General features: G+C 41.3%; 3 protein-coding genes and 1 long non-coding RNA gene across 4 annotated transcripts; all 4 read right to left on the reverse strand.

Moving 5' to 3' along the window:
• Positions 1-323: 323 nt before the first annotated feature.
• LOC127334953 (uncharacterized) lies at positions 324-6,479 on the reverse strand. The gene is made up of 12 exons (XM_051361517.2): positions 6,178-6,479; positions 4,656-4,802; positions 4,449-4,563; positions 4,275-4,366; positions 4,089-4,186; positions 3,323-3,360; positions 2,689-2,924; positions 2,361-2,454; positions 2,078-2,268; positions 1,243-1,462; positions 981-1,148; positions 324-858 (listed from the first exon to the last, which is right to left on the reverse strand). The coding sequence occupies exons 1-12, from the start codon at positions 6,385-6,387 to the stop codon at positions 665-667; spliced, it is 1,803 nt and encodes a 600-aa protein (XP_051217477.1). The 5' UTR covers positions 6,388-6,479; the 3' UTR covers positions 324-664.
• Positions 6,480-8,059: 1,580 nt separating this feature from the next.
• Positions 8,060-11,889, reverse strand: LOC127334954 (uncharacterized). Its single transcript, XM_051361518.2, has 2 exons — positions 8,629-11,889; positions 8,060-8,524 (listed from the first exon to the last, which is right to left on the reverse strand). The coding sequence occupies exon 1, from the start codon at positions 11,847-11,849 to the stop codon at positions 8,646-8,648; it is 3,204 nt and encodes a 1,067-aa protein (XP_051217478.1). The 5' UTR covers positions 11,850-11,889; the 3' UTR covers positions 8,060-8,524; positions 8,629-8,645.
• A 33-nt stretch (positions 11,890-11,922) lies between these two features.
• LOC127329163 (uncharacterized) lies at positions 11,923-13,553 on the reverse strand. Its single transcript, XM_051355699.1, has 3 exons — positions 13,098-13,553; positions 12,932-13,006; positions 11,923-12,848 (listed from the first exon to the last, which is right to left on the reverse strand). Exons 1-3 carry the CDS (start codon positions 13,489-13,491, stop codon positions 11,923-11,925), a joined length of 1,395 nt encoding a protein of 464 aa, XP_051211659.1. The 5' UTR covers positions 13,492-13,553.
• Positions 13,554-13,639: 86 nt separating this feature from the next.
• Positions 13,640-14,746, reverse strand: LOC127334956 (uncharacterized). Its single transcript, XR_007872545.2, has 3 exons — positions 14,416-14,746; positions 13,818-14,101; positions 13,640-13,741 (listed from the first exon to the last, which is right to left on the reverse strand). It is a non-coding gene; the product is annotated as an uncharacterized lncRNA (long non-coding RNA).
• Between the last annotated feature and the right edge of the window lie 11,368 nt (positions 14,747-26,114).

The following is a 26,114-nucleotide window of genomic DNA, read 5'->3' on the forward strand; positions in this document are numbered from 1 at the left end:
CGCTCCAGCAGCCAACCAGATCCATTTAATCCTGTACGAATAGACCCGCAAATATACACCAGTTTTACGAATTCGAGGCAACGTATCATAGTAAAAAAATTGCTAGTGGGTTAACCTCCTCCACTCGTTTATCCGGAGCAACCAAGCCCGGGCACTTTTTTAAAATAGCCTTGTTTAGTCACCCATCATGCTAGGAACCACGCCGCATGTCCACGGATATTCCATCGTCTCCTTCCCGCAACTTTATGCACGGTGGAATGTGGTGGTGCACCGAAGACACTCAGTCATTCGGCATGAATTGGGCAGGCACATTACAGCGATAATAAGCATGGAACGACAAAATTCAACTAGTTCACTGGTGTTATAGGATTTTTCCAGCCAGGCAAAACTTATACATGAACATGTCTAAACAAGCATCCTGAAGATCCATCTAGAAACTGCTGTTGTTAAGCATAAAAAACAAACTCAAAAAAATAAATAATAATGGCACAAAGACTACGTGTGTGTTTGCGTAGATGCGCCCACTCTAAACCTGTTACATCTTTTTCTTATGGTCAGCAACGCGTGAAGCCAGTCCGAATTGGCAGACCGAAAACTTGTGCCCGGTGTCAGAAATGGCTAGTGCTGCCAAGATGTGTCTGTGTCGAGCGGAGCCGACATATGCTCACTTCGTCTTCTTGTCCTCTGTGCTGGTTTCAGCCTCGCCCTCGATCTGCTGGGTTGCCCCTGCTGAATCTGTTCCTTCCAAAGTTTGGGGCGCTGCTGGTTCTTCTTCCCCTCCGAAGCCAAACTCGTTGACACGCTTCTTGTCAACTGGGTATACCCACCTCTGGTAGAGGTATATCAAGAAGATAATATCTGCATAGCAAGCAGAAATTGTCAATTAACGGCCTATGGTTGCAACCACATGAATTATCTGTCAAAAGACTAGATTGCTGGCATGTACAACCATTGTTACCAGCAATGATAGTTCATCTTACCATCTCTGAAAACTGAGAGACGATGCAACAATGGCATCTTAATAACAAATGCGAAAAGATCGTCGATTATAGTGTTGAGAAACTTGTAGGTCATCTGTCTCCATGGCATATGAGCGACAGACTGTAGCTTGTAGTTGATGAATAATTGTGGGCACATCATGATAAAACCTGAGAAATTTAGAGGCGCATATGTAAGTTCCGTTGCTAATTAGCCTAGTGAATTTGTGCGTAGAACTAGTGGAATGCTGAAATAATTGCTTACCAAACATGTAAACACAACTTGTGAGGGAAGAGAGTATCCATGAGTACCAGCTCTTGTGTTTGTCATACTTCAGTGAATACAGAGCGAAGCCAACCATAAGGAAGAGAAGTACATAGGTAAGGTACTTCATTGCAATCGCATCATACTCCTTTGTCTTATTCTGTGCGTATGACTCACGGTCCCGGAACCTCAGCATGGGAAACTTTCCACTTCTGTCGATCTGGACTCAAACAAAGAAATATTTTCACAAATCAACCCAAGAAAAGAAAAAATCATCAGAAATGTAACAGATTTCTATATCAATGAGCTCATAAGAAATGTAAATTGCATATCTATATCAGGAAAGAGTAGCTTGTCACAAACTGTATCTCATAGCAGAGAATACACTGGTTTTATGATATCTGTTTGCCATCAAAAGTCAAGGATCAATGCTGGCACTAATCCTGAGTTAGCTGAAACATGATTCTGGATCACCAAGACAAGGGTTTTTTAATAAATGCACATTGGCAAATGCTCAAACAACACTAATCCCATATTAATAATTTTGTCGAATGAGGAGAAAGAAACTCGCAGTGAATTAATGCTACATAATTTGCTTCTTAACACATTTATTCATGAGTTTGAAATTTCAATTAATGTTCAGCGCTTAGTTCACTGTTTAAAGTACTTGCTTTTCAGGTGAAGACAACTAGGATCAGATAGGTTCCGTTTCATGCATAATATTACATGTTAAGCAGACTGCATCTGTTTGTACACTAGTAAGATACTGACAGAACCAAATAATAGAATGGCCATAACAGGATAGTGGATAGATGACAATATCATAAATGTCTACCTCGACATGCATCGCTTTCCCGATCTTCCAAAATTCAATGCACACACCCACTCCAGAGCTAGCAAGGATCATCCATGAAGTATCATTGTCAAGCAGGTACAAGAAAATAATCAGCTGACAAATGAAGTTCAGAACAACAGATTTTGCCGATAGACCTTCCATGGACTTGTTCTTATTCCAAAACTGGATATCTGATCAATGTCAAACATCATCAATACATGTGGAGTCAGGGTTGGATTAAACGATATTTACGATATAAAAGAAAAACATGCAATGCACTTACCATTCTTGAAAGCCAGGAAATCAAACAGAGAGTGGAACAGAGATACAATCATGGTCAATCCAAGGAGATATGGATTTCCTTCAAGGAAAACCCTCTGCAGTTTATGAAGAAGTCCAAGGTCAGTAAAAATATGTAACCAGGAGACTGGCTAGCAGAGTAGGTTTATGACAGAAGCAACTGTTTCCAAGGTACTAAAAGTACATATACTGATGGCATCTCACGAAGAATAAAGGCAGTGAGGGTCTTCACTTCCAGAACAAACTAGGGCACAACATATCTAAAAAAGCCAGAATCTGAATGGGTAAATTTTAGAATATCAATATTGTACCTTGAGTTCATCAGCCTCGCCTTCAAGCATACTTCCATAGCTACGATGAACTTGGAAAGACTGCTCAATCTGTAGAAATAATTGCCACTTGGTCATGCTAATAGGACTAACTTCAAGGTTTAAGGCCAGTTCCTTCACAGTCTCATTGAGTGCTGTCAATTTGTCTCTCAGCAGCCAAAATTCATTGAAGAATACAGTGGGATAGTAGCTGCTTGTAGTTGGATCCACATTCAAATCTGTACCTCTATTGTCAAGGAATACCAATCCTACCTCAATACAAGCAGCTGTTAATCATTTAAAGTATACTGAACAACGATTTAGCTCCATCTGAAGTTGGATACTTGCAATTGGTCTTCATGTGTACAAAATTGTTTAAATACTACCTCCGTTCCAAAATATATGCCTTTTTAGAAAGCTAAACTGGCTTATACTCCCTCCGTTCTTTTTTAATTGACTTGGATTTAGTACAACTTTGTACCAAATTTGAGTCAATTAAAAAGGAACGGAGGGAGTATTTCGGAACAAAGGTAATACATGCTAATGACAACAAAGTAGCATAAAACATGTGCCTTCAATATAAAGCTGTAGCAAAACATATATAACACATACTATAACTGTTACAGTTGAAGGATACATGGAGCAACATTTGGAGGAATATTGTTCTGGGGATACCTGTAAAATGTAAAGGGCAAATATAATTTAAAAATCGTAAGAAGGATGAACAACAATAAAAACTCAAACCATGACATTAGGAACAAAAAGTTTCGCAAGAGTTTCTTTATTTTAAGAAAAAAAGATATACCAAAAGAATGGCTGTGGTGCAAAATAAGAAGCTGGGATGAGGATACACGCACATAAATTAATTAAGCAAAGATCTAAAACACAGCCAACGCATAATTTAGTAGCGCCAGTTTCAGCAGAATTTAAAAATATATCTGACCACATAGCTTAGCCGTGCTTGTTTGTGATTCACATCAACTGTATCAGCATGCATATTGCATTTTGAATTTTTGATATATGCCGAACCGCATGCCCTTACTTCAAAAAACATGCGGACGCACTGAAAGTTTCTCCTAGTTTGATCAAATATATGGTTCTTTCAAATGCACCAACTAATCAACTATATTGCATTCCCCTTCTCCCTCTTCTTATAGGAGACACTCAAAATGGATCAGATTCTCTTGACTCTAAACTGAGGCATGTCATCTAATTATACCAGTGTTGAAAGAATGCACACTAATGAAGCAATGCAATTCCTTATACAAGAAGTTAATAATTAATACACATTTTTTGACGAGGAGGTATAGGTAATCATGCCAATGGGAATTAACTTTTGAAACAAACATGGTTCTCAATATAGTACACTTGGAACTGATAAGTATATATGATCTTGTGCATACCGTGTGAAGTCATCGACAAGATTTATTGTCACATTTGGTTTCCAGTAAGAAATATATTCGACTGGGCCCTCCTCTTTGTCTTCGGATTCTATGTTCTCCTGCAAAAATCAGATGTTGTATTCTGTTATTGCTGGACTAGAATCTTTAGTTCATAGCGTCTTAATAACAAAGGATGGGGTCGAAGACCTTCGACTGTGGTATTTCCTCGGACTCATTAGAATCTCCAAGCAAGCTCTTCTTATTACCAGTTTTTGATTTCCGCAAGTATGCCACAATAGCTAAACATGAATAATGTAGTGAGCAATTTCACACAAACATGCAATTGTTAAAAAGCACAGTTGAGATGAAAAATAAGCTTACGATGTGTCCTTCCAAATGCAGATTTTTGCTCATATTCAGGATCGGTAGGGTCCACAGGGTAACCCGAACGTGCAAAGTAAACATGAGCATACAGAGATCCATTGTGCTTGAGAGCCTATGGAAGTAATATACACCGAGACAAAATTAGGCAAGGGAACAACATATAACTATAACATAATTTGTAAATTACAACAAGTAATATCCTACCTCTGATGGATAGTATGTCAGTGAGTGTGTTCTGGTACTGGTAGGACTCCAGACTGCATATGGTATGTTTGTTTCATGCCAGACGAGTGCTTCTTCATTGCTGAAGTCGTTGAATTTATCGTTCTCAGATAAATACATCCACATATCCTGCAGCAACATAACCACCATTCAATTTGTGTTTAGGATAACACAAATAGCTAAGACTACTGTTTGATTCCAACCGCTTCCATAGTGTAAAAAAAGATTGGGTGGCACTACCAAGGAATGTAACTTAATCCAGTAATTTCCGTTAGTTTGGTTTAATTAACTGGGTGACACCACATTTAAATCATTATAACTTAATTACTCCCTCCGTTCCATAATTCTTGTCGCAGATTTGGATGTATCTTGACACATTCAATGTGTGTAGATACATCCAAATCTGTGACACGAATTATGGAATGGAGGGAGTATATTAGTACTTGCATAAAACATTACCACAAGCCACTGACTCATCAATCTGACCAATAAAGGGTTTCGACCAACTTCATCAAATATTTGAAATAATAAGACACGCCAAGTTATAAGATCAGTGTGCACGCTAAAAACCAGAAAATCACTTCCCTACCAAATAAATAACCTGGCAATTACTGTACAAGTTATATACAGTTGCTTTGATTCGAAACACCTAGTCCAGACAATATTCACCCACCAAACTCCACACTACAGACCCAAAAGAGATATTGTCCAAGGATGGCTGTGACGTTTTCAACTCCCTTACAGAGATACAGTTACTTTCCATACCATCTAAGCATACTGTGACATCCTCAACTCCATCGTGGACAAAAGCTTCAAAAACAAGTCCCTATCATAGACAGCAACACAATTCAAACACCAAACGTCTTCACATCAGCTAAATTTTGAAGCACACCCTACACGGCTACACCACATTGTCTAAATTGTCAGACACTTCATATACCTTTCCTTTTTTATCCTTTGCATACTCTATACTAGTTCTGAAAAAGTTTAGACTCCCATGGCTTCGTGAGATGAGATCCACACAATTAGAACACCAAACTAACATACCGAAACACATGACCTTATATTGAGAGCAAATCAAATCGCACTGCTGTGGAGCACCACTGTGCTACGTGATCTGCTTGTTTTTAGAACAAACTTGAGATACTACTTGTTGGACAGCCACCAACACAGAGAGACAAACAACAGTGTCTGCGCACAGTCCTGACAAAATCAGCTCCTCGCAAGTATACTAAACAGCCCAAACACGCTCTCATGTGCTGAAGTATCCGTGAGCTATGAACAAAAAAGGAAAGTTCCAGATCGCGGTAAAAAGTACTGATAAAACCCTACAAAATTTTAGCATCTGAGCAAACAGAACCCAATTTGTCCTGATTGCATAAGCGCGAAGCCACCATCCGCTTACTGGAACACTACAATAAACCGCTCTAAAACCGCCAGAGAAACCTAACACGCCTCCTCTAGCCACAATCGATGTTTCTGGGGGGTGGGGGGTCGTTCTCACCATGGGCTCTCCCTTCTGGAAGAGGTTGGACATGACCATCCCGGGGTCCGTGGGGGCGCGCTTGGGCCCGAAGAACTTGGAGGCGAAGTACCAGAAGACGGCCATCCGCACGATGCCGGCGAGGCTCTGCCCTATGCCGCCTCCCTGCCGCCCGGCCGGGGCCTGCCCCTGCGGCTGCGCCGCGACGGCGGCGGCAGCCGGCTGCGACATGGCCGCCGGCGAGTTGGATCGGGGTGAGGGGAGCCGCCGCCGAGATGCGAAGGGAAGAAAGTTTTCTGGGGAGGAGTTCTGTGTGATTGATGCTCTGGGGTGGTTTTACGAAGGATTTTATAGGTTTCTTTTGCCGATAGGGACGTGGGTTGTTGAGAAATTGCGTTTCGAGTCCCGGATCGACAGATCGTGCAGACGCCGGACTGTTCTGGCTTCGTGATCTGGATAGAGACGTAATTATTGGAGACTTTGGGGGGTGCAGGCGGTGATGTAGGAGTATAATAATAATAAGGTGAATGATGCTGGCATTTGCCCAACGAGGCGAGTTGCCGTCTTTAGAGAAAACAAACTGTTAGATGCACCCGGGATCGGCTAAAGGATGCGTTCACGCGCCACACTACTGACTTTTTTTTTTGACTAGTAAGTAGCCCGTGCTTTGCACGTTGAGACATATATATACTTCCATAATTTATGTATTTAGTATGCATATGTTGATAATATTTTTCGTTGAAATTAGTCACAAAGACCAAAGTTTGGTTTTTATAGAAAACTAATACACCATACAAGAAGGAATGAAGGAGCAATATGTGAGATTGCTGAAATTATTATTTTAGTAAGTACGAAATAGCAATATATCCTAATATGAAATGACACTTCTTCGTGGACACCTCATTGGGAGTATGTATATTTTTTGGGATTAGATGTTATATTAAGGTCCATCTTACCTTGTGTGGCCTACACATTTCGCGGCGAGCGTATGTTATATTTTGCTGCCATAATTTTTAAATTTCAAAATACATTATCCATTATCTTTATATAAATTTATTACCTCAATATTTGATATGTAGGTATGGTTAATTTTTCCAATCTCATTCCATACATCTTACTCGTAATTTATCCAACCATTTTTCTCACTTATTTGTCCAGTTCATGCTCCTGGTTCACACGGTAAAATACCATTGTCAATGGTCGGTCCATCTATGAGTAAATCACGCACAGAGAAAAATTAAGAGTAAATCATGGGGACCAGCCACACTGATCTCTATCTTGTGAAAAGGAAGCACGGTAAGTTAAGAAAAATCTCCTTTTCTATTGTCTAGCTGTGACTGTGGGCTGACGCTACCCAAATCCCCTAATCCATTGGCTCTTCCGTGCATCTCCAAAGCTTGCCGGGCCATGCTCTAGGAGGCAAACCTTGACCAAGGCCGAGCGCGCGCACAGGAGCAGCACATATGGCGTTGCCCATCAGCGAGGCCGCTAGTCACCGTCGCTGACTTGGAGTGGTAGGAGAGGGCCTCGCAGTTGTGGCCGCCGCTGCGGAGGCGCACGGTGGCCCGCAGCTCGGCCAGCGATGCCGGGAACGTCCGCGTTGCCGGCAGGTTGACCGCGGAGGGCGCAGCTGCGCCAACCCCACTGTAACAGGAGCCGAGTGGAGCGCTACCGCGTCCGCCCCCGACGATTCGGTCTGAAGACCGCAACGCGGCGCGCGGCGCCACCGGCTGTTCCCGCTGCGGCAATCGGGGCTGGGCTCGCCGTTCGCGTCGCCCTTGTTCCGTGGCGACAGCTACAGCCCGCAGTCGGCGCGCAAGGCGGCACATGCCTCGTTGCTCCAGCCTCTAGTCTCACCCTGCACGGTTGCTTCCACTTTCCATTTGTAAGTTTTTTCCCCCAATTTCGATTACAGAATGACCCAAAACTTAGTCATTGATTGTACCATCTGATCTAATTTTAGCAGTAACGGGGTTACCTTCTTTGATCATGGGTACTTGCTATCTAAAATTATTTCATGTGCCCCACACGTATGGTTTTGTGCATATAAACCAACATCGTAGATTGAAGATTATAGCAATCTCATAGAGATCGGACATACTGTACTAATCCGAGTTCACACAACAAGATAAAAAAAATACTTTAAGAGTAAATAGAGTATATAGAAATTACGACAGAACATTATCTAGGGTATTGCTTTCTGATCTGATTAAACTATGCTTTCTTCTGCAAAAGGGATTTCCCTAGACAACTATCCTCTCCCATTCATTAGTGACATGGCCTGCCATCTCATTTTATATTGCAATTGTAGAGATAATTAACTCTCAACATCTCTCCGGCATAGGCATCATCAGCTCTAGGTACATACCTGCAGAATGGTATAGCACCTAGGTCACTATTTGTACTTATGATAATTGTAAACACAGTATCAAATAAAAAATGCAATATTAGAAATAGCAATGACCAATATACCTGTACATGTATGTGAATTACATCAAAACATCCTTGTAGACAATATTTTTGGTGCTTTTGCCAGACCGATCAACCTCCTTGTTTGGTTTTGCAAGTATTCTTGTTGTTTGTCTTGATGTCCCTCGCGACAAAGCAACATAGAGTTGACCATGAGAGAACACTGGCTCTGGAAGGTAGATGCCAACATTTGGAATAGTTTGTCCCTGAGCTCTGTTAATTGTCATGGCAAAGCTAAGACGAATTGGAAATTGCTTTCTCTTGAACTTGAAGGGGAGCACGTCATCTTCCGAAGGATACAAAGGAATTCGTGGAAGGAATACCCTTTTTCCAATATGTTGGCCGCCAATGATTTCTGCATCAATAGCATTTTCTTGAAATGCTCTAATGATAAGGCGTGTTCCATTGCACAGTCCGTTAAACGGATCTAGATTCCGAAGTAAAATGACAGGACAATTAATCTTCAGTCTAAGAACATGTGGAGGAAGACCATTGGGTGTGAGTGAGTTTAGAAACTCAGGTGGATAGTAATTATGTGGATCATCAACTGCTGAATCAAAACTATAGTAGATCTTTTCTTCCCCGGGAAACTGGTCAATGAGCATTGCATTTAGTTCATCGACATATTCATTCTTAGTGGAGAGAATGGCACGACTACTAATATAAGACGGTGATACTCCATTCTGGCCAAGTGAAGGGAATATATCATTTATTAACTTACTAACTGAGTTTTTTGAATCTGTGTAAGCGACCACTATTTCTTCAGGTAGGCGCACATAGTCTTGGCCAATTGATGCTTCTGTACCATCACCAATTCTTAACAGAAAATCTGAGAACCATGGATCAAATCGTGCTCTCATATTACGCCATAGCTTTATTTGTTTTATATCATTCCAGAGATGCGATCTCTTCAGTGTAGCGTCTGTTACTTGCGCCCTTGTGCCTCGCCTCACCACTGGAAGAACTTGTCTGAAATCTCCTCCCAATACTATCACTTTTCCTCCAAAAGGAGACCCAACACCAGTAATATCTTGCAAGGATTTGTCAAGTGCCTCCACAGCCTGACGTTTTGTCATGGCAACTTCGTCCCAAATGATTAAAGATGCTCTGCGAAGCAGTTCCGCAGTCCCACTCTGTTTACTGAAGCTGCACATACTGTCATCGTGAATATTTATTGGTATCTTAAATCTGGAATGTGCAGTCCTACCACCGGGCAATATAGATGCAGCAATTCCAGATGTTGCAGTTGCAATTGCTATTAGTCCCATGGACCGCACTTTCGCGAGTAAAGCCTTATACAGATGCGTCTTTCCTGTACCTCCTGGACCATCAATAAAAAAAACCTTACTCTTTCTCTTCAGAACATGATTCATTATCTCATCAAAGGCAATTTTTTGCTCACAATTTAATGTTGCATAGAGGTCCAGGTGCTCTTGATCAGCATGAATAGACAACTCTTCAGTTACTTCTCTACAAACTGAGCTAGCCAAACCAGTGTCATCTGTCATTTTCGGAAGATCAAAGCAGTTGATATCCTTACCCATTGAATATAGCAGGGCACTAATATCTCTAAGTACCATCTGCTCAAGACATTCTTTATTATTTACACTCTCCTGCCGAAAATCATCAGCCATGGCCTCAAAATGTTCCTCCCATAGTTCACGAACACTTGTTACCTCACAGAATACCAATATTGTTGCAAAAAGCCTTCTAAGTGCAGAAGGCATTTCGAATGTCGCAGCCTCGCTCAGACAATCAGAAACACTACGATCAGCCTCAATCAGACCCCAACTCTTAGTACCATTTTCTCTGTTTGCAGTGACAAGTCTCCCTACTTGTTTTCTCTGTTTGCGAGGTCTCCAACTCTTAGTACCATTTTCCCATACAAAATATTCTGGAAATTCCTTGTATAAGAAATTCCTGGCATAACTATCAATAGAATTCATTCTAAAATATTCAGTAAGCATTGTTCTCGAAGCCAATCCATTGCTGACCACATACTCCAAATTTTCAGAATCTTTATAGCACACGTGGTGCATATTTGGCAAATGGACTTGTAACTGTATAACTGATGGACACATCTCACTAAGATTGAAAGAATAAATCCTCCATATTGCCTCTGGAGGTGATATAAACCTTGCATCTCTGTACTCACGAATCTCATTAACAACTGCACCATCTCCCATGGCCTCGATCACAAAGGAGGCACGATCATGACCTTTGTAGATGTACTTGAATAAATATTTCACCGCCTTGATGCTAGAGCAAACTTCAATGTTGATATGGCAATTGTATCGCATAAGTAGATAGGGATTGTAAGGCACAACCCATCTATTGTCCAGAACTGCACCCCTAATGCATACTCGATGGCCGTCATTCCTGCGCCTATAGATTGGATAAGAGTCCTCTCCTTGCAGTGTAGTCTCTGCGAACTGCCGAGGATAATGATACCTACAACTTCCATTTTCCATACAAGGATTATTTATGTTGAGAACTCCACACGGGCCATGCATCATGTGCTTAATAACTAAAGCATGCAACATAGGATATTTATCATTATCAGGAATTTCAGCCGATATTATCTCATCATATTGGTCTGGGTTAGTTATCTTGTAATTTGACTTTAGAATTATCAAGAAATGGGCATGTGGTAGACCTCTCTTCTGAAACTCAATTACATGCACATGTGCAGCAACTTCACCAAAGAATTTCTTCTTGAACAGAAGAGCTTTTAAATCCTCTAATTTTGCCTTGAAGACTCGGGCTACCAAGTCAGGACGGTCTTGTGGTGATTGGCCTGGTGCGAGTTCCCTAGTTATCTCCTCCCAGTGTGGGTTGCAAGTCATTGTAAGGAATATGTCTGGCTTTCCAAACCGTTGCACCAAAGCCATTGCATCCAGATATCTGCGACGCATATCTCTTGGTCCTCCAATAAATGATGGAGGGAGCACAATGCGCTTACCAGTCATACATGCTCGTGTTTCACCAGCAACAATGCTATCTACCAATCCTTGATATAAATCTGCTCTTATGAGAATCTGAGTGGATGGTCGTAACAAGAATGCTAACCTTATTGATTCAATCTTAATATACATATCAACTATATATTGTTGAGTCAACCGGCCTCCAAACAGTAGGATGTTAAATTCCCCGGGTCTAATTTGCAGCTTAAAGCAATAATATTCTCGCGGTGAGACACAAGAACCGGACCTATGTTCCTGCATTCCTACATATTATTCCAAAATAACATATGGTTAGTAAGATATTCTAAAGTTGAAACATAGAGCAGTTAACCAATTATCGTATGATAATGAACTTGCCTTCTTCGTCAAAAGCATTTAACTGATTGTCTATAGATGTCCTTGCACGCCAACTCACTCTAGGCAGGTTGAAGTTCCATCCGACCTCTCCATTTGGGAAAAGAAGTGGATATGATAGCGGATCATAACACCCGTGGTATGCTTTTATATATTGTGGACGGTCTGATATACCATAAACCATTATACTCCTGTCAAAATGGCCTCGAGGGTCACTTCCCTCAACCCAAATTGCTGCCACCTGTGATGCTGTTGGAGCATTATATACTCTTTGGTCCAAAGCAATATTTGTGTTGAGCTCAATCCTATACTCACGAAGGTTTGGAATAGAACCAAGACTTCTAAAGATCTGGACATAAGGATTAGATGAAAGTATATCTACCAACTTTCTGATGAGACCTTTATTAAGGTTAGGTGAATGACGAAATCTCTGTTGTAGATCAGCATCAGTGTCATAAAAGTATAGTTGTAGATGCTTGGGACCATCATCTCTGGGCACTAATTGGTCGATTGGGTGATAAATCTGACCCTGTGCGCGGAATGTATAAACTCCAGATCTATTATTGCAGAATCGTTGATCCAAGACAACACCAAGAGAGGTAAAAGAGAAGTGAGAATTGAAGTAACGTATGTTATCCCGGAAGTACTTTGCATCTGGATCTTGGCTCGTGTACAATCGACGTAATTCATCGGGAACTGATGGAGTTACTATTTTAACTTTTCCACCCATGCAACAAAACGTTGGTCTCTCATAGTGGAACCTTTTTGCATTGCAATGTTTACAGTTAGGTACTTGATCTAGAAAATGGCAATTGGTGGGTAAATTTTGATATATACGATCATATGGATCCATCCGTAGGCAACTCGGGACAATTTTCCTTTCTAGATATGATTGGAGTTCAAAACCTGCATTGTTTATTTGAAAAATATAAGAAAAACAGTTTATATTTAGAAGTGTTATTGTAGACTTAAGTTTAGTAAATACCTACCTTGTCCGCTAGGCATATAACTTTCATCATCATGGTCGTCATATTCAAGCCCCTCCCTAGTGTCCCCAATATTATCTGTTGATTTTGAGTCATAAAAATCAGATAACATAATATTTTATTTTTGAGCATACTAAGTAAAATCAGAACAAGGTGGTACTGAAATTACCTCGAATGGTGACAGGAAAAGAATCACTTGGCATGTAGATAAGATCTTCATGTGAAGGGCTGGTATGATCTTGTAGTTTCACAAGAGTATGTCTAGTTGTTTGTTCATTACTAACAACTACTCCATCAGATGTATGTTGTGCACCTCTGGAAGTTGCTCCTTGCGACTTTCTTCTTCTCTTGTACTCACGGCTTGTTTGTAAGTATGCCTCTCCTTGTTCAGATGTCATCAGGGAACAGCAGCTAGTGGTGCATCGGAGCTTACATCCACCATGGCCACTATTTCTGTTGCATATTCGTGCATCCGCTGCAGCTTGATTCTCTGAAGAAATAGAAGACACATATACTCCAGATGGACTGATCTTCACTCGAGTACCATTATTTGGACGGCACATGTTTGGCTGAAGAAGGGTGCGTTGCTCAGATGCCGACACATCAAACCTACCAACTGCGGTCACTGTTTATCATATGGCAAAGACAAAGTTAGACCATAATATCAGTAAATATGAAATATTAGTACTAAATTAGTATACTTTCATCAACCTCGTTTCCTTTTTGCCGAGCACTTTGGTTGATGGACCAATGAACTGTGTATCTTAGAGCTTGAAGATGGTTCCTGTAACGAAGTGACTGCTATTTCTTTTCCTGGCACACAATTATATATCAATATCATCACATAATTATGTACAACGAAGATGATATTTTTAGTAGCGCATGGCACCTTCTGTCATTGTAGAAGATTCATTTGGCAAGTGGATATTGCCATTGGCACTCGTACTGGTATCCTCTGTTATGGACCGTGCATTGTTATTGCCACTGCTTGCACTGTCACCTCGCTTCATTCGTTTGTACTCCCGATTCCTCTGCAAATAAATTTCTCTCTGATGTGGTGTCATCTTCATGTACCTAGCTCGGTCACGGCAACGTTTGCGTTGAGAAGGATCCATTGGTACTGCACCACTTAGCTGAACCAAATGGTGATTATTTCGCTCTGCAATGTCAACACTTAAGACACACAAGAAAAAAAAGGAATCGCGTTAATTGCTTGTGCATTTTCCTGCTGATGAAAACCAAAAAAAAAACCATGGAAATTAAAAAGTAGCTGCACCCGGTTGTCATTTCAAACCATCTGTAACTGAAACTGGACTGGACAAATGGACAAACACCTTGTGTGCAAAAAGTAACAGATACTCCTACATCACAGAGGTTAACCAACTGATTCTTCTGTCAGTGGTAACAAGAAGCATGACATGTGCAGTTAAATGAGCTGTACAAACCCATAGCCATCACTTAAAAAGCAAAGATAAGTAGCGACTCACATGTGGTTTCCTCCTACGGGTTGGCCTTCCACACGAAGAACGTGTCTTGTACAGGGCAGGCTTGTCTACGTACAGATTGTATACTTACGTATACGACGGCGCTGCTGGAGCCTGGAGATCCCGAAGAGGTGCCAATCCGGATGTATTATGCTACAGATAGGAGTAACGGCTGACACTTCAGCTCAACCAAGCCTAGCAAGATCGTTGAAGATGCAAGGAACGGTGTAAGGGAGACGAAAATAGAATTGTAGTGAGTATGAGATAAGAATGGCGAGACGCAACTGATGGGATTGCAACTGATGAATGGAGCAGATGGTGTGCACTGAGCGGGATGAAAGGCAAAAACGCGGGCCGCGGGCAACATGTTCTATTTTGCAAATAAAAAAATCAGAAGCGCATGGGCTGTGGAGCTGTCGGAAAGGGTCCAGAAGCTACCAAAAGCTGTGCGCGGGAAGAGTGAGCGGGAAGGGAGTAGAGCGAATCCAGCTGTTTATAACCATTCGATGGGGCGAAATCAACGGTGAAAAACGAATCTGCAGTTCCTAGCACGAGTCTGGAGTGAGAATCCAATTCAAATTTTAAAACTGGTGCATTATAGTAGTTTTTTTTGAAAACAGCTATATATCATATGTGAATATGATGTATCTGATGATATTGCTTTTGTATTTTGCATGTTAATAACTTTTTGCAAAAACTAGATCAAACTTTACATTTTTTATTTTTTAAAAATAATATAAATCTTATTCATGGAAATGGAGGTAATACTTGCAGTGGCCAATGGGGAGCTGAGATAGACCAAAGATGAGGCCAAAACGACATTTTCTTTGAACAACAGGTTTCTCCAGTGATATTATTCACAGACACCACCATATAACCAAGTGCATACGTAAACAAACCAAAAAGGAAAGAGTCTACTTATCTCAACTGTTACAAGAACAAAACAAACTTTCATCATCAATGATATCAGAGATACACCGCTTCAGAGAACTTCATTTCCAACTACTACACATCTTGAAGATCATACCTCTCCTTGGTCTGTTTGCCTCCGGGAGGAGGACCGGGTGGATCTGTCGTTGCCTATTCGACGGTACCTCGGAGGAGGGATCCTCACGAGGGGGAGAAGAAGTAGGGGCCATAGGGCGGAGTGCACACGGGACGGTGGTACGTGATTTACCCAGCTTCGGAACACCTGCACGATGGCAAGGCCTACTGCTGCTTGTCTGGAATTATCTGGGCGCTTTCGCGTTATTACAATGAGTTGTGGTTGTGCCTCTAGGGCTCCCGAGATCCGGCTTATAAAGGCGCACGGATCTAGGGTTTACATGGAGAGTCCTAGCCGGAATACAAGTCGCCTAACTACGGTACAATATCTTGCCGTGTACGTCAAGGATCCGCCTTCCTCTAAGAACGTACTGGATCCGGATACTTCATGGGCCTTCACGGATTCGGCCTCCTCCGTAGGTCGGTTGGGATCCGGCTTCCTGTCCCTGGACTGGACTTCATCCTCCAGGATCTACAGCAACTGGGCCGTCCGATGGGCCACATGCCACATCACCGTCTGTGGACCAGCCGGGTGATGACCCACAAGTATAGGGGGTGTATCGTAGTATTTTCGATAAGTAAGAATGTCGATCCCAACGAGGAGCAGAAGGTGTTGACAAGCAGTTTCGATGAAGGATTCACTGTAAATGCTCACAGACAAGTATTCAGGGGGTTTTGATATAACAAGCGAATAAAGTACGAGTAAGTAAATTGCGAGAGTAACAATTGCAGCGAGTGGCCCAATCATTTTTAGCACAAAGGACAAGCCGGGTTGTTTACTTGTAATGACCAAATGTTCTCGAGGACACACGGGATTTTAGTCTAGTGCTTTCGCTACATATGGCTAATTAATCTTCATTGTTATGATAAGTGTTGTGTGGGTGAACCTATGCTAATGTACCGCCCTTCCTAGGACTAATACATACTTGTGATTATACCCCTTGCAAGCATCCGCAACTACAAGAAAGTAATTAAGAATAAATCTAACCACAGCCTTAAACTCTGAGATCCTGCTATCCCTCCTGCATCGATATACCAACGGGGGTTTAGGTTTCTGTCACTCCTAAGAACCCCGCAATTAGCAAACGAATACAAGATGCATTCCCCTAGGCCCATAAAGGTGAAGTGTCATGTAGTCGACGTTCACATGACACCACTAGAAGAATAACACCACAACTTAAATATCATAGCATTGAATATTATTCAACCATAGTTCACTACTAGCATTTAGACTTCACCCATGTCCTCAAGAACTAAACGAACTACTCACGAGACATCATATGGAACATGATGACCCACAAGTATAGGGGGTATATCGTAGTATTTTCGATAAGTAAGAATGTCGATCCCAACAAGGAGCAGAAGGTGTTGACAAGCAGTTTCGATGAAGGATTCACTGTAAATGCTCACAGACAAGTATTCAGGGGGTTTTGATATAACAAGCGAATAAAGTACGAGTAAGTAAATTGCGAGAGTAACAATTGCAGCGAGTGGCCCAATCCTTTTTAGCACAAAGGACAAGCCGGGTTGTTTACTTATAATGACCAAACGTTCTCGAGGACACACGGGATTTTAGTCTAGTGCTTTCGCTACATATGGCTAATTAATCTTCATTGTTATGATAAGTGTTGTGTGGGTGAACCTATGCTAATGTACCGCCCTTCCTAGGACTAATACATACTTGTGATTATACCCCTTGCAAGCATCCGCAACTACAAGAAAGTAATTAAGAATAAATCTAACCACAGCCTTAAACTCTGAGATCCTGCTATCCCTCCTGCATCGATATACCAACGGGGGTTTAGGTTTCTGTCACTCCGGCAACCCCGCAATTAGCAAACGAATACAAGATGCATTCCCCTAGGCCCATAAAGGTGAAGTGTCATGTAGTCGACGTTCACATGACACCACTAGAAGAATAACACCACAACTTAAATATCATAGCATTGAATATTATTCAACCATAGTTCACTACTAGCATTTAGACTTCACCCATGTCCTCAAGAACTAAACGAACTACTCACGAGACATCATATGGAACATGATCAGAGGTGATATGATGATGAATAACAATCTGAACACAAACCTTGGTTCAACGGTTTCACTCAATAGCATCAATAACAAGTAGAAATCAATACCGGGAGAGTTTCCCCTATCAAACAATCAAGATCAAACCCAAATTGCTACGGCGGTGACGATGTCCAGCGGTGGAGACGGCGGTGATGATGGTGGAGATGATGGTGATGGCGATGGAGATGATGTCCAGCTCGATGACGGTGACGATGGCATCGATTTCCCCCTCCGAGGAGGAATTTCCCAGCGGATTTCAGCCGCCGGAGAGCTCTTTTCTCTCTGGTGTTCTCCGCCCCGCAGAGGCGGCTGTAACTCTTCGTGAGGAACCCTCTGTGGCTTAGGTCTTCGGGACGAAGGGTTTCGCGAAGAAAAGGAGGTGAAAGGGGCTGTGGGGCCCCCACACCACCAGGTGGCGCGACCAGGCCATGGGCCGCGCCGGCCTGTGGTCTGGCCCCACCTTGGGCCTTCTCAGCTCCCCCTTCTGGCTTCCTTCATCGTCTGGAAAAATAGGATTTTTGGTATAATTTCCTTCCACAGTTGATCTTCCGAAATATTGCGTTCTGACGGTGCTTTTTCCAGCAGAATCCTGGCTCCGGTGCTCGATCCTCCAATAATGATGAAACATGCAAAATAGATGAAATAACATAAGTATTGTGTCCAAATATGAAATATATCAATGAATAGCAGCAAATTATGATACAAAATAGTGATGCAAATTGGACGTATCAACTCCCCCCAAGCTTAGACTTCGCTTGTCCCCAAGCGAAACTGAACTCGGTAAACAGGACCACATGTTTATGGAGTGAAGAGTCGATAAATAAAATACGGACAAGAAGTATCATATTCATTCACACAAGACATTATAGTAAACAACTTCCCCATATAACTCAACTTGAAACAAGTATAAAGTAATCACAAATAAAGGTGCATAAGAAATCGTAATTGGTGATGGCAAACTTCATTCTTGGTCAGAGAACAATTAACAGGTTATACTTATCTATCGAGCAATGCTCTCATGTTAAAGTTTATATTGCACAACTTACATACCCAATCATAATAGTCTCCTCATAATCATTGATAACTTGCAAAGCTATATTCATTCAGATAAAACTTGTACTAAACAAGGAAAAGTAAAAACATGATGAAGTAAATCACAATATAATGGTTTGATCACAACTACTCAAATGCTTGCTCAAGATGGAGGGAAATAGGTTTACTGACTCAACATAAAGTAAAAGACAGGCCCTTCGCAGAGGGAAGCAGGGATTAAATCATGTGCTAGAGCTTTTTCAGTTTTGAAATCATATAGAGAGAATAAAAGTAATATTTTGAGAGGTGTTTGTTGTTGTCAACGACTGGTAGCGGGTACTCTAACCCCCTTGCCAGACAAATCTTCAAAGAGCGGCTCCCATTTTATTTTCATTTTGTGCGGCACTCCTTCCAACCTTTCTTTCACAAACCATGGCTAACCGAATCCTCGGGTGCCTGCCAACAATCTCATACCATGAAGGAGTGCCTTTTTATTTTAGTTTTATTATGATGATGACACTCCCCCCAACCTTTGCTTACACAAGCCATGGCTAACCGAATCCTTCGGGTGCCATCCATCAATCACATACCATGGAGGAGTGTCTAATTAGGTTAATTAGTTTGGGACTGGGAATCCCATTGCCAACTCTTTTTGCAAAATTATTGGATAAGCGGATGAAGCCACTAGTCCATTGGTGAAAGTTGCCCAACAAGATTGAAAGATAAAACACCACATACTTCCTCATGAGCTATAAAACATTGACACAAATAAGAGATACTAAGTTTTGAATTGTTTAAAGGTAGCACATGAAGTATTTACTTGGAATGGCAGAAAATACCATGTAGTAGGTAGGTATGGTGGACACAAATGACATAGGTTTGGGCTAAGGTTTGGACGCACGAGAAGTATTCCCTCTCAGTACAAGTCTTTGGCTAGCAAGGCTAATTAGCAAGCATAAGAGTTGAAGGAAACAAACAAATATACATGTGATAGAAACAATCATGCATCTTCCTTGTAAGCACAAACAATTTTAACTTCAGAATAATAAGCTATGAGCTAACAAGAAAGAAAGACAATGAAACAACTACATGTATTTCTCTTTTCTACTTAAACCTCAAAGTGTTGTTGCTATTGACCAATGCTAAGTTTGCCAAAACCAAATAGATTTATTCAATGCTCCCAAAGTGATACCAATACTAACAACAAGGTAAATCATATAATAGAGATTGCAAACTAAAATAAGATGTGCAATATGTAAATGATAAGACTTCTCATTAATATTCCATAACGATAACTCACACCAAGGGATACATAGATAACCAACTAAAGGAGAGATACTTCCAAACTGCAACCCATCTTATATGATAACTTCCCTACTCATGATATGACACTACTTGACAATAAAAAGTAAAAGGTAGTGATGATGTGATACCGCGGCACTCCCCCAAGCTTGGAACAAACCAAGGGGATGCCAATACCGATGATGAATTACTCCTTCGGCGATGGTGGTGATGAATTCCTGACAAGCTTCTCAACAAGCTCCTGAAGCTCATCAATCTTGTATGTGAGGTTGCGAATCATCTCCGAATTGTGCTCGACGCGGTTAAGAAGTCTGTCCGACGGCGAGTCCCAACTCCTGGAGTTACTTCCCCACTCTTCACCCTCAGGCTTCCTCCTTCCTGCAGTGTTAGAGCGATCTATATCCCAATTGCTAGGCAATGCTGCCCTGGGAGTCCCTTCAATTTGATTATTGAAAATTAGATTGTGGAAGGGATGGTGAGTGCCTGATAAAGATGTCTTCGGAGCTAGGTAATGACGTGGAACCCTTCCTTCGGTGCGAATTCTTGCACTCTTGTTTGCACTAAGAGGGTTATCCACCACATTGATGCTTGCGACGGTGGCACGCGGGTGTGCGCGCAAGTCTTCCTCCACCTCTTCTTCATCCTCTTCCTTGACGTTCTTGTCCTCCTCTTTCCACTCAAGCTCTTGATTATCTTCATCCGGAAGCTCCTTGCCCTTGTTCTTGGAGACCATGGTGCTTCTAAACTGAAAATAGATCCTGGCAGAAACAGCTCGAAACAAAACACGTCGAGAAAACGATATACGGACCTCCAGGCGTCCGGGGGATTATATAGCAAAAATTTTCTCGACAAAAGGAAAGTACCAGATCGAACCAGAGTCGGAAAGGGGCGACGAGGCGGCCAGACCATAGGGCGGCGCGGGCCCAGGCCAGGCCGCGCCGGCCTATGGTGGCACGCCCTCGTGCGTCCTTTCCACTCCGTTTCGAACTCGTAATTTTTCCTATTTTCCAACAACAGCACAAATAGTGTTCGGAAAGGAAATTGCGAACGTTTCATTACCAAGATCAAGTACCTCTTCAAAGTCGAGTTCTGGCGGACTGTCAATTTGTCCTTTAATGAAAGCTTCCGGTGTTTCCACTCGAATAATATCAACATCAACATTATAGGAATCACCTGAGATATAATGCTTGAGTCTTTGTCCATTCACCACTTGTGTGGCATTGCCTTGGAGAGAGCTAATTTTGATTGCTCCTGAACGATACACCTCCTCAACAACATATGGTCCTTCCCACTTCGAGAGTAATTTCCCCGCAAAGAATCTGAGACGAGACCGATACAATAGGACTTTATCCCCAATATTAAATTCTCTTTTGATGATCCTTCTATCATGCCATTTTTTAACTTTCTCTTTAAAGAGTTTAGCATTTTCATAAGCTTCACTTCTCCATTCATCTAGAGAACTTAATTGCAACAACCTCTTATCACCAAGTAAGTTTAGTATCTTTATTTAATTCTCTAACTGCCCAATAAGCTTTGTGCTCTAGTTCTAAAGGTAAATGACAAGCTTTCCCATAAACCATTTTATAAGGTGACATTCCCATGGGATTTTTATAAGCAGTTCTATAAGCCCATAGTGCATCCTTCAATTTACTAGCCCAATTCTTTCTAGTTTTATTAATGTCTTTTCCAAGATAGATTTAATCTCTCTATTTGATAATTCTACTTGCCCACTAGTTTGAGGATGATAAGCGGAGGCAATTCTATGATTAATACCATATCTAGCAAGAGTTTTTCTAAAACCGCCATGAATAAAATGAGAACCTCCATCAGTAATAATATATCTAGGAACTCCAAATTTAGGAAAAATAATATCTAAAAGCATTCTTAAAGAGGTCTCACCATCAGCACTTTTCGTAGGTATAGCTTCCACCCATTTAGTAACATAATCAACAGCAACATGTATATTACTGTTACCTTCTGAAGTGGGAAATGGTCACATGAAGTCAAATCCCCAACAATCGAACGGTTCAATAACAAGAGTATAATTCATAGGCATTTCATTGCGTCTAGAAATATTACCAACCCTTTGGCATTCATCACATGATAAAATAAACTTTCTTGCATCTTTGAAGAGAGTTGGCCAATAAAAACCTGATTGTAGAACCTTTTGCGCGGTTCTTTCTCCTGCGTGATGTCCTCCATAAGCACTACCATGACATTTACTCAATATCTCTTGTTGTTCATATTCGGGAACACATCTTCGCAGAATACCATCCACTCCTTCTTTATATAAGTGTGGGTCATCCCAGAAATAATGCCTCAAATCATAAAAGAATTTCCTCCTTTGCCGAAAGCTGAAAAGGTTGGAGGCAAGTACTTGGAAACAATAAAGTTAGCATAATCAAGATACCAAGGACTGCCTCACGAACTCACCTTTATTGCAGCCAATTGTTCATTTGGAAAACTATCATTAACAGAACAGGATCATAAGCAATATTTTCCAATCTAGACAAATTATCAAAGAACAGGATTATCAAGACCTTTCCTATCTACAATATGTAAATCAAATTCTTGCAACAGAAGTACCCATCTAATAAGCGCCTTGGCTTAGCATCTTTCTTTTGCATAAGGTATCTAATTGCAGCATGATCAGTATGTATTGTAACTTTTGAATCAACAATATAAGATCTAAATTTATCACAAGCAAAGACTACAGCTAACAATTCTTTTTCAGTAGTAGCATAATTTCTTTGAGCAGCATCAAGAGTTTTACTAGCATAATGAATAACATTCAATTTTTTATCTACTCATTGTCCAAGAACAATAGCCTACAAAGAAAATCACTAGCATCACACATAATTTCAAATGGTAAGTTCCAATCAGGAGGTTCAACTATAGGAGCAGTTGTTAAGGCTTTCTTTAGAGTTTCAAAAGCTTCCTTACAATCATCATCAAAAACAAATGGTACATCTTTTTGAAGAAGATTAGTAAGAGGCTTTGAAATCTTGGAGAAATCTTTAATAAACCTCCTATAAAACCCAAAGATGACCAAGAACACTACGAATACCTTTAACATCCCTAGGATAGGGCATCTTCTCAATTGCTTCAACTTTAGCTCTATCAACTTCAATACCTCTCTCGGAAATTTTATGTCCCAATACAATTCCTTCATTAACCATAAAGTGGCATTTCTCCCAATTAAGAACAAGGTTAGTTTCCTCACATCTCTGCAAAACTTTATCAAGGTTCCGCAAGCAATTATCGAAAGAATTACCATAGACAGAAAAATCATCCATAAATACCTCTACAATACTCTCGCAAAAACCATGAAAAATAGCAGACATGCATCTTTGAAAAGTAGCAGGAGCATTACATAAACCAAAAGGCATACGTCTATAAGCATAAGTTCCATAGGGACAAGTGAAAGTGGTTTTCTCTTGATCTTTAGCTTTAACAGCAATTTGTGAAAACCCAGAATAACCATCAAGAAAACAAAAATGAGTATTTTTAGATAACCTCTCTAACATTTGATCAATAAAAGGCAAAGGGTAATGATCTTTCTTAGTAACTTTATTAACTTTTCGATAATCAATGCACATTCTATAACCTACAACTACTCTTTGAGGTATGAGCTCATCATTATCATTAGGCACAACAGTCATTCCTCCTTTCTTAGGAACACAATGAACAGGACTAACCCATCTACTATCAGCAATAGGATATATAATACCAGCTTCAAGAAGTCGTAATACCTCATTTCTTACCACATCCTTCATCTTAGGAATTAGACGACGCTGGGGTTCAACAACAGGCTTCGCATCATCTTCCATATTAATGGCGTGTTGGCAAATAGAGGGAGAAATTCCCTTCAAATCTGGTGTTCTCCGCCCCGCAGAGGCGGCTGTAACTCTTCGTGAGGAACCCTCTGTGGCTTAGGTCTTCGGGACGAAGGGTTTCGCGAAAAAAAGGAGGCGAAAGGGGCTGTGGGGCCCCCACACCACCAGGTGGCGCGGCCAGGCCATGGGCCGCGCCGGCCTGTGGTCTGGCCCCACCTTGGGCCTTCTCAGCTCCCCCTTCTGGCTTCCTTCGTCGTCTGGAAAAATAGGATTTTTGGTATAATTTCCTTCCACAATTGATCTTCCGAAATATTGCGTTCTGACGGTGCTTTTTCCAGCAGAATCCTGGCTCCGGTGCTCGATCCTCCAATAATGATGAAACATGCAAAATAAATGAAATAACATAAGTATTGTGTCCAAATATGAAATATATCAATGAATAGCAGCAAATTATGATACAAAATAGTGATGCAAATTGGACGTATCACCGGGCTTGCCGGATCTAGGCCATGCCGTTGATATACCCATAAAGTATACCCTCAACAGGATCATTTGCTAATGCAGTGCCTCTACGCTCATGAGGTGTGGTTCAGGTGTATTCATGATCTACATCTGCATATCCATGAACCTCTGCATATCCATGAACCACACCAAGAGTCACGGCTTGAATCATGGTGGGAGTCTTCGAGAGCTCACTTCCACGGCAGAGATAAGGAAAAGTTCGACTCCTTCACCATCCTTAGATGTTGGAAGTTGTGGAAACACATGAATGCTTGGGTTTTTAACAATGTGAGGCCGTAATGCATGGCAGAGCGGTTAGCTAGTTAGATCTTCAAGAATTTTCTATTTGGCTAAGTGTGAGTGTAGGAGGGAGACCACATGATGTAAGAGAGTAGCCATAGTGTGCAGAGTGAGTGGAGTTCTTCAAGCTCTATTCGCAGGGTTTTGAAGTTTCTTGTAAAAAAATTGTTGCCTTCTATAAAATTAAAATTAAGATACGCTTTCGCGTACTCTCAATTAAAATATCATAGGATCCTTCGTGACGCCTTTGTGCGCACCTTGTTGATCACCTTCTTGAGTAGCAATGCTCCCAGCTCAAACTTTCTTTGTTATTTGCTTGTCTAGAAAATTGTCAGCAATTAACTGCGACTACAAAAATTAAAGATTACAATAGAAATGATTATTAGGGAACCTTTGCTTGAACCACACAACATTGTGCATCTTCCAAATATCCACCTTGTGCCTATATACATTGACAACACGTCAAATTACGTATCAAATACTACTTAACCTTTATTTTTAAAAAACTTTCTAAGCACCTGTTGATACTTCTTTGACTAAGAAAAATGCAAGCTCTTAGACAAATACTGACACGTGTAAATAATTTAATAAACATGTCGATGTGATTTTTGGTACAAAATTATAAATAAATACAATGGTGCAAATTCACAAGATAAGTTGACATATAATGAGTTATGTAACTTGTGATGTATTGTATGTATTTTTTTTCAGTGTATGTATTCGCAAGTAACTCATTTCATGATGTCTTTCCATCTTGCAAAGGGCCATGTATTTTATCCATATATAGACGAGAAAGTTTAAATATTTAGAATGTTTACATGTATGGCTAGAAATTATTACTCTGGTCCAAAATATAAACCAAGGTACTACCAACTTAGGACTTCTATTCTAGAGCTAATGGCACTCATTCCCTTTGTAATTGCTATTTAGCTCGTGTTGGGCCGAAACTCGAGTAAAGCTAAATTATAGTGTCATCCTTGTTCAAGCCACCAAAAAAACATGTAGCCGGTAGCCCCCTTCGTGCGTGGGGTGCTCCTACCAGATTTCTCTTGTTTAGCAGGACCACATTAAAAGGTGAATCTTTTTTTTTATTCGTTTGAGTTGCTCATCAAACGTATCGCTCGATACATTAAAAGGCGAATCTGGTGCTGGGCAGAGAGATATTTTTCGAGCCTCTCAGCCGATGGGACCCCCGACCTACTCTATGACGTGGAGCTCTCAAAAGAAAAAGAAAAAACTCTATGACGTGGAGAATGAAAGGGACCCATGGATTTGTGTTCGCCCGAACAACACCAGGAGAACCTGATAAGATGGGCTCGAAACATCTCTGCCACTATTTTAGGCCCTTTTATCCAAAAACGCTTGAGCTGGACTAGGCCCAAGGGGACTTGACGCTTTGACCTAGATTCCGACCCATGACCCGTGAGAATTCCAGAACTCTTCTCCGCAGAAACGCAACTACGCAAATCTGTATCATGGACGCCGGCTACGCCGCCGCTAGGCCCTGCCGGATGGCCTACTCCATCCCATCCCCTTCTTCCTCACGAGGCTGCACCTTCGCCGCGTGTCCCTGGACCTACACGGCCGTTTACCAGAGCAAGCTCCGTTCCGTGTGGC

This window comes from Lolium perenne, chromosome 2, assembly GCF_019359855.2.
Source record: "Lolium perenne isolate Kyuss_39 chromosome 2, Kyuss_2.0, whole genome shotgun sequence".
Lineage (NCBI taxonomy): Eukaryota > Viridiplantae > Streptophyta > Magnoliopsida > Poales > Poaceae > Lolium > Lolium perenne.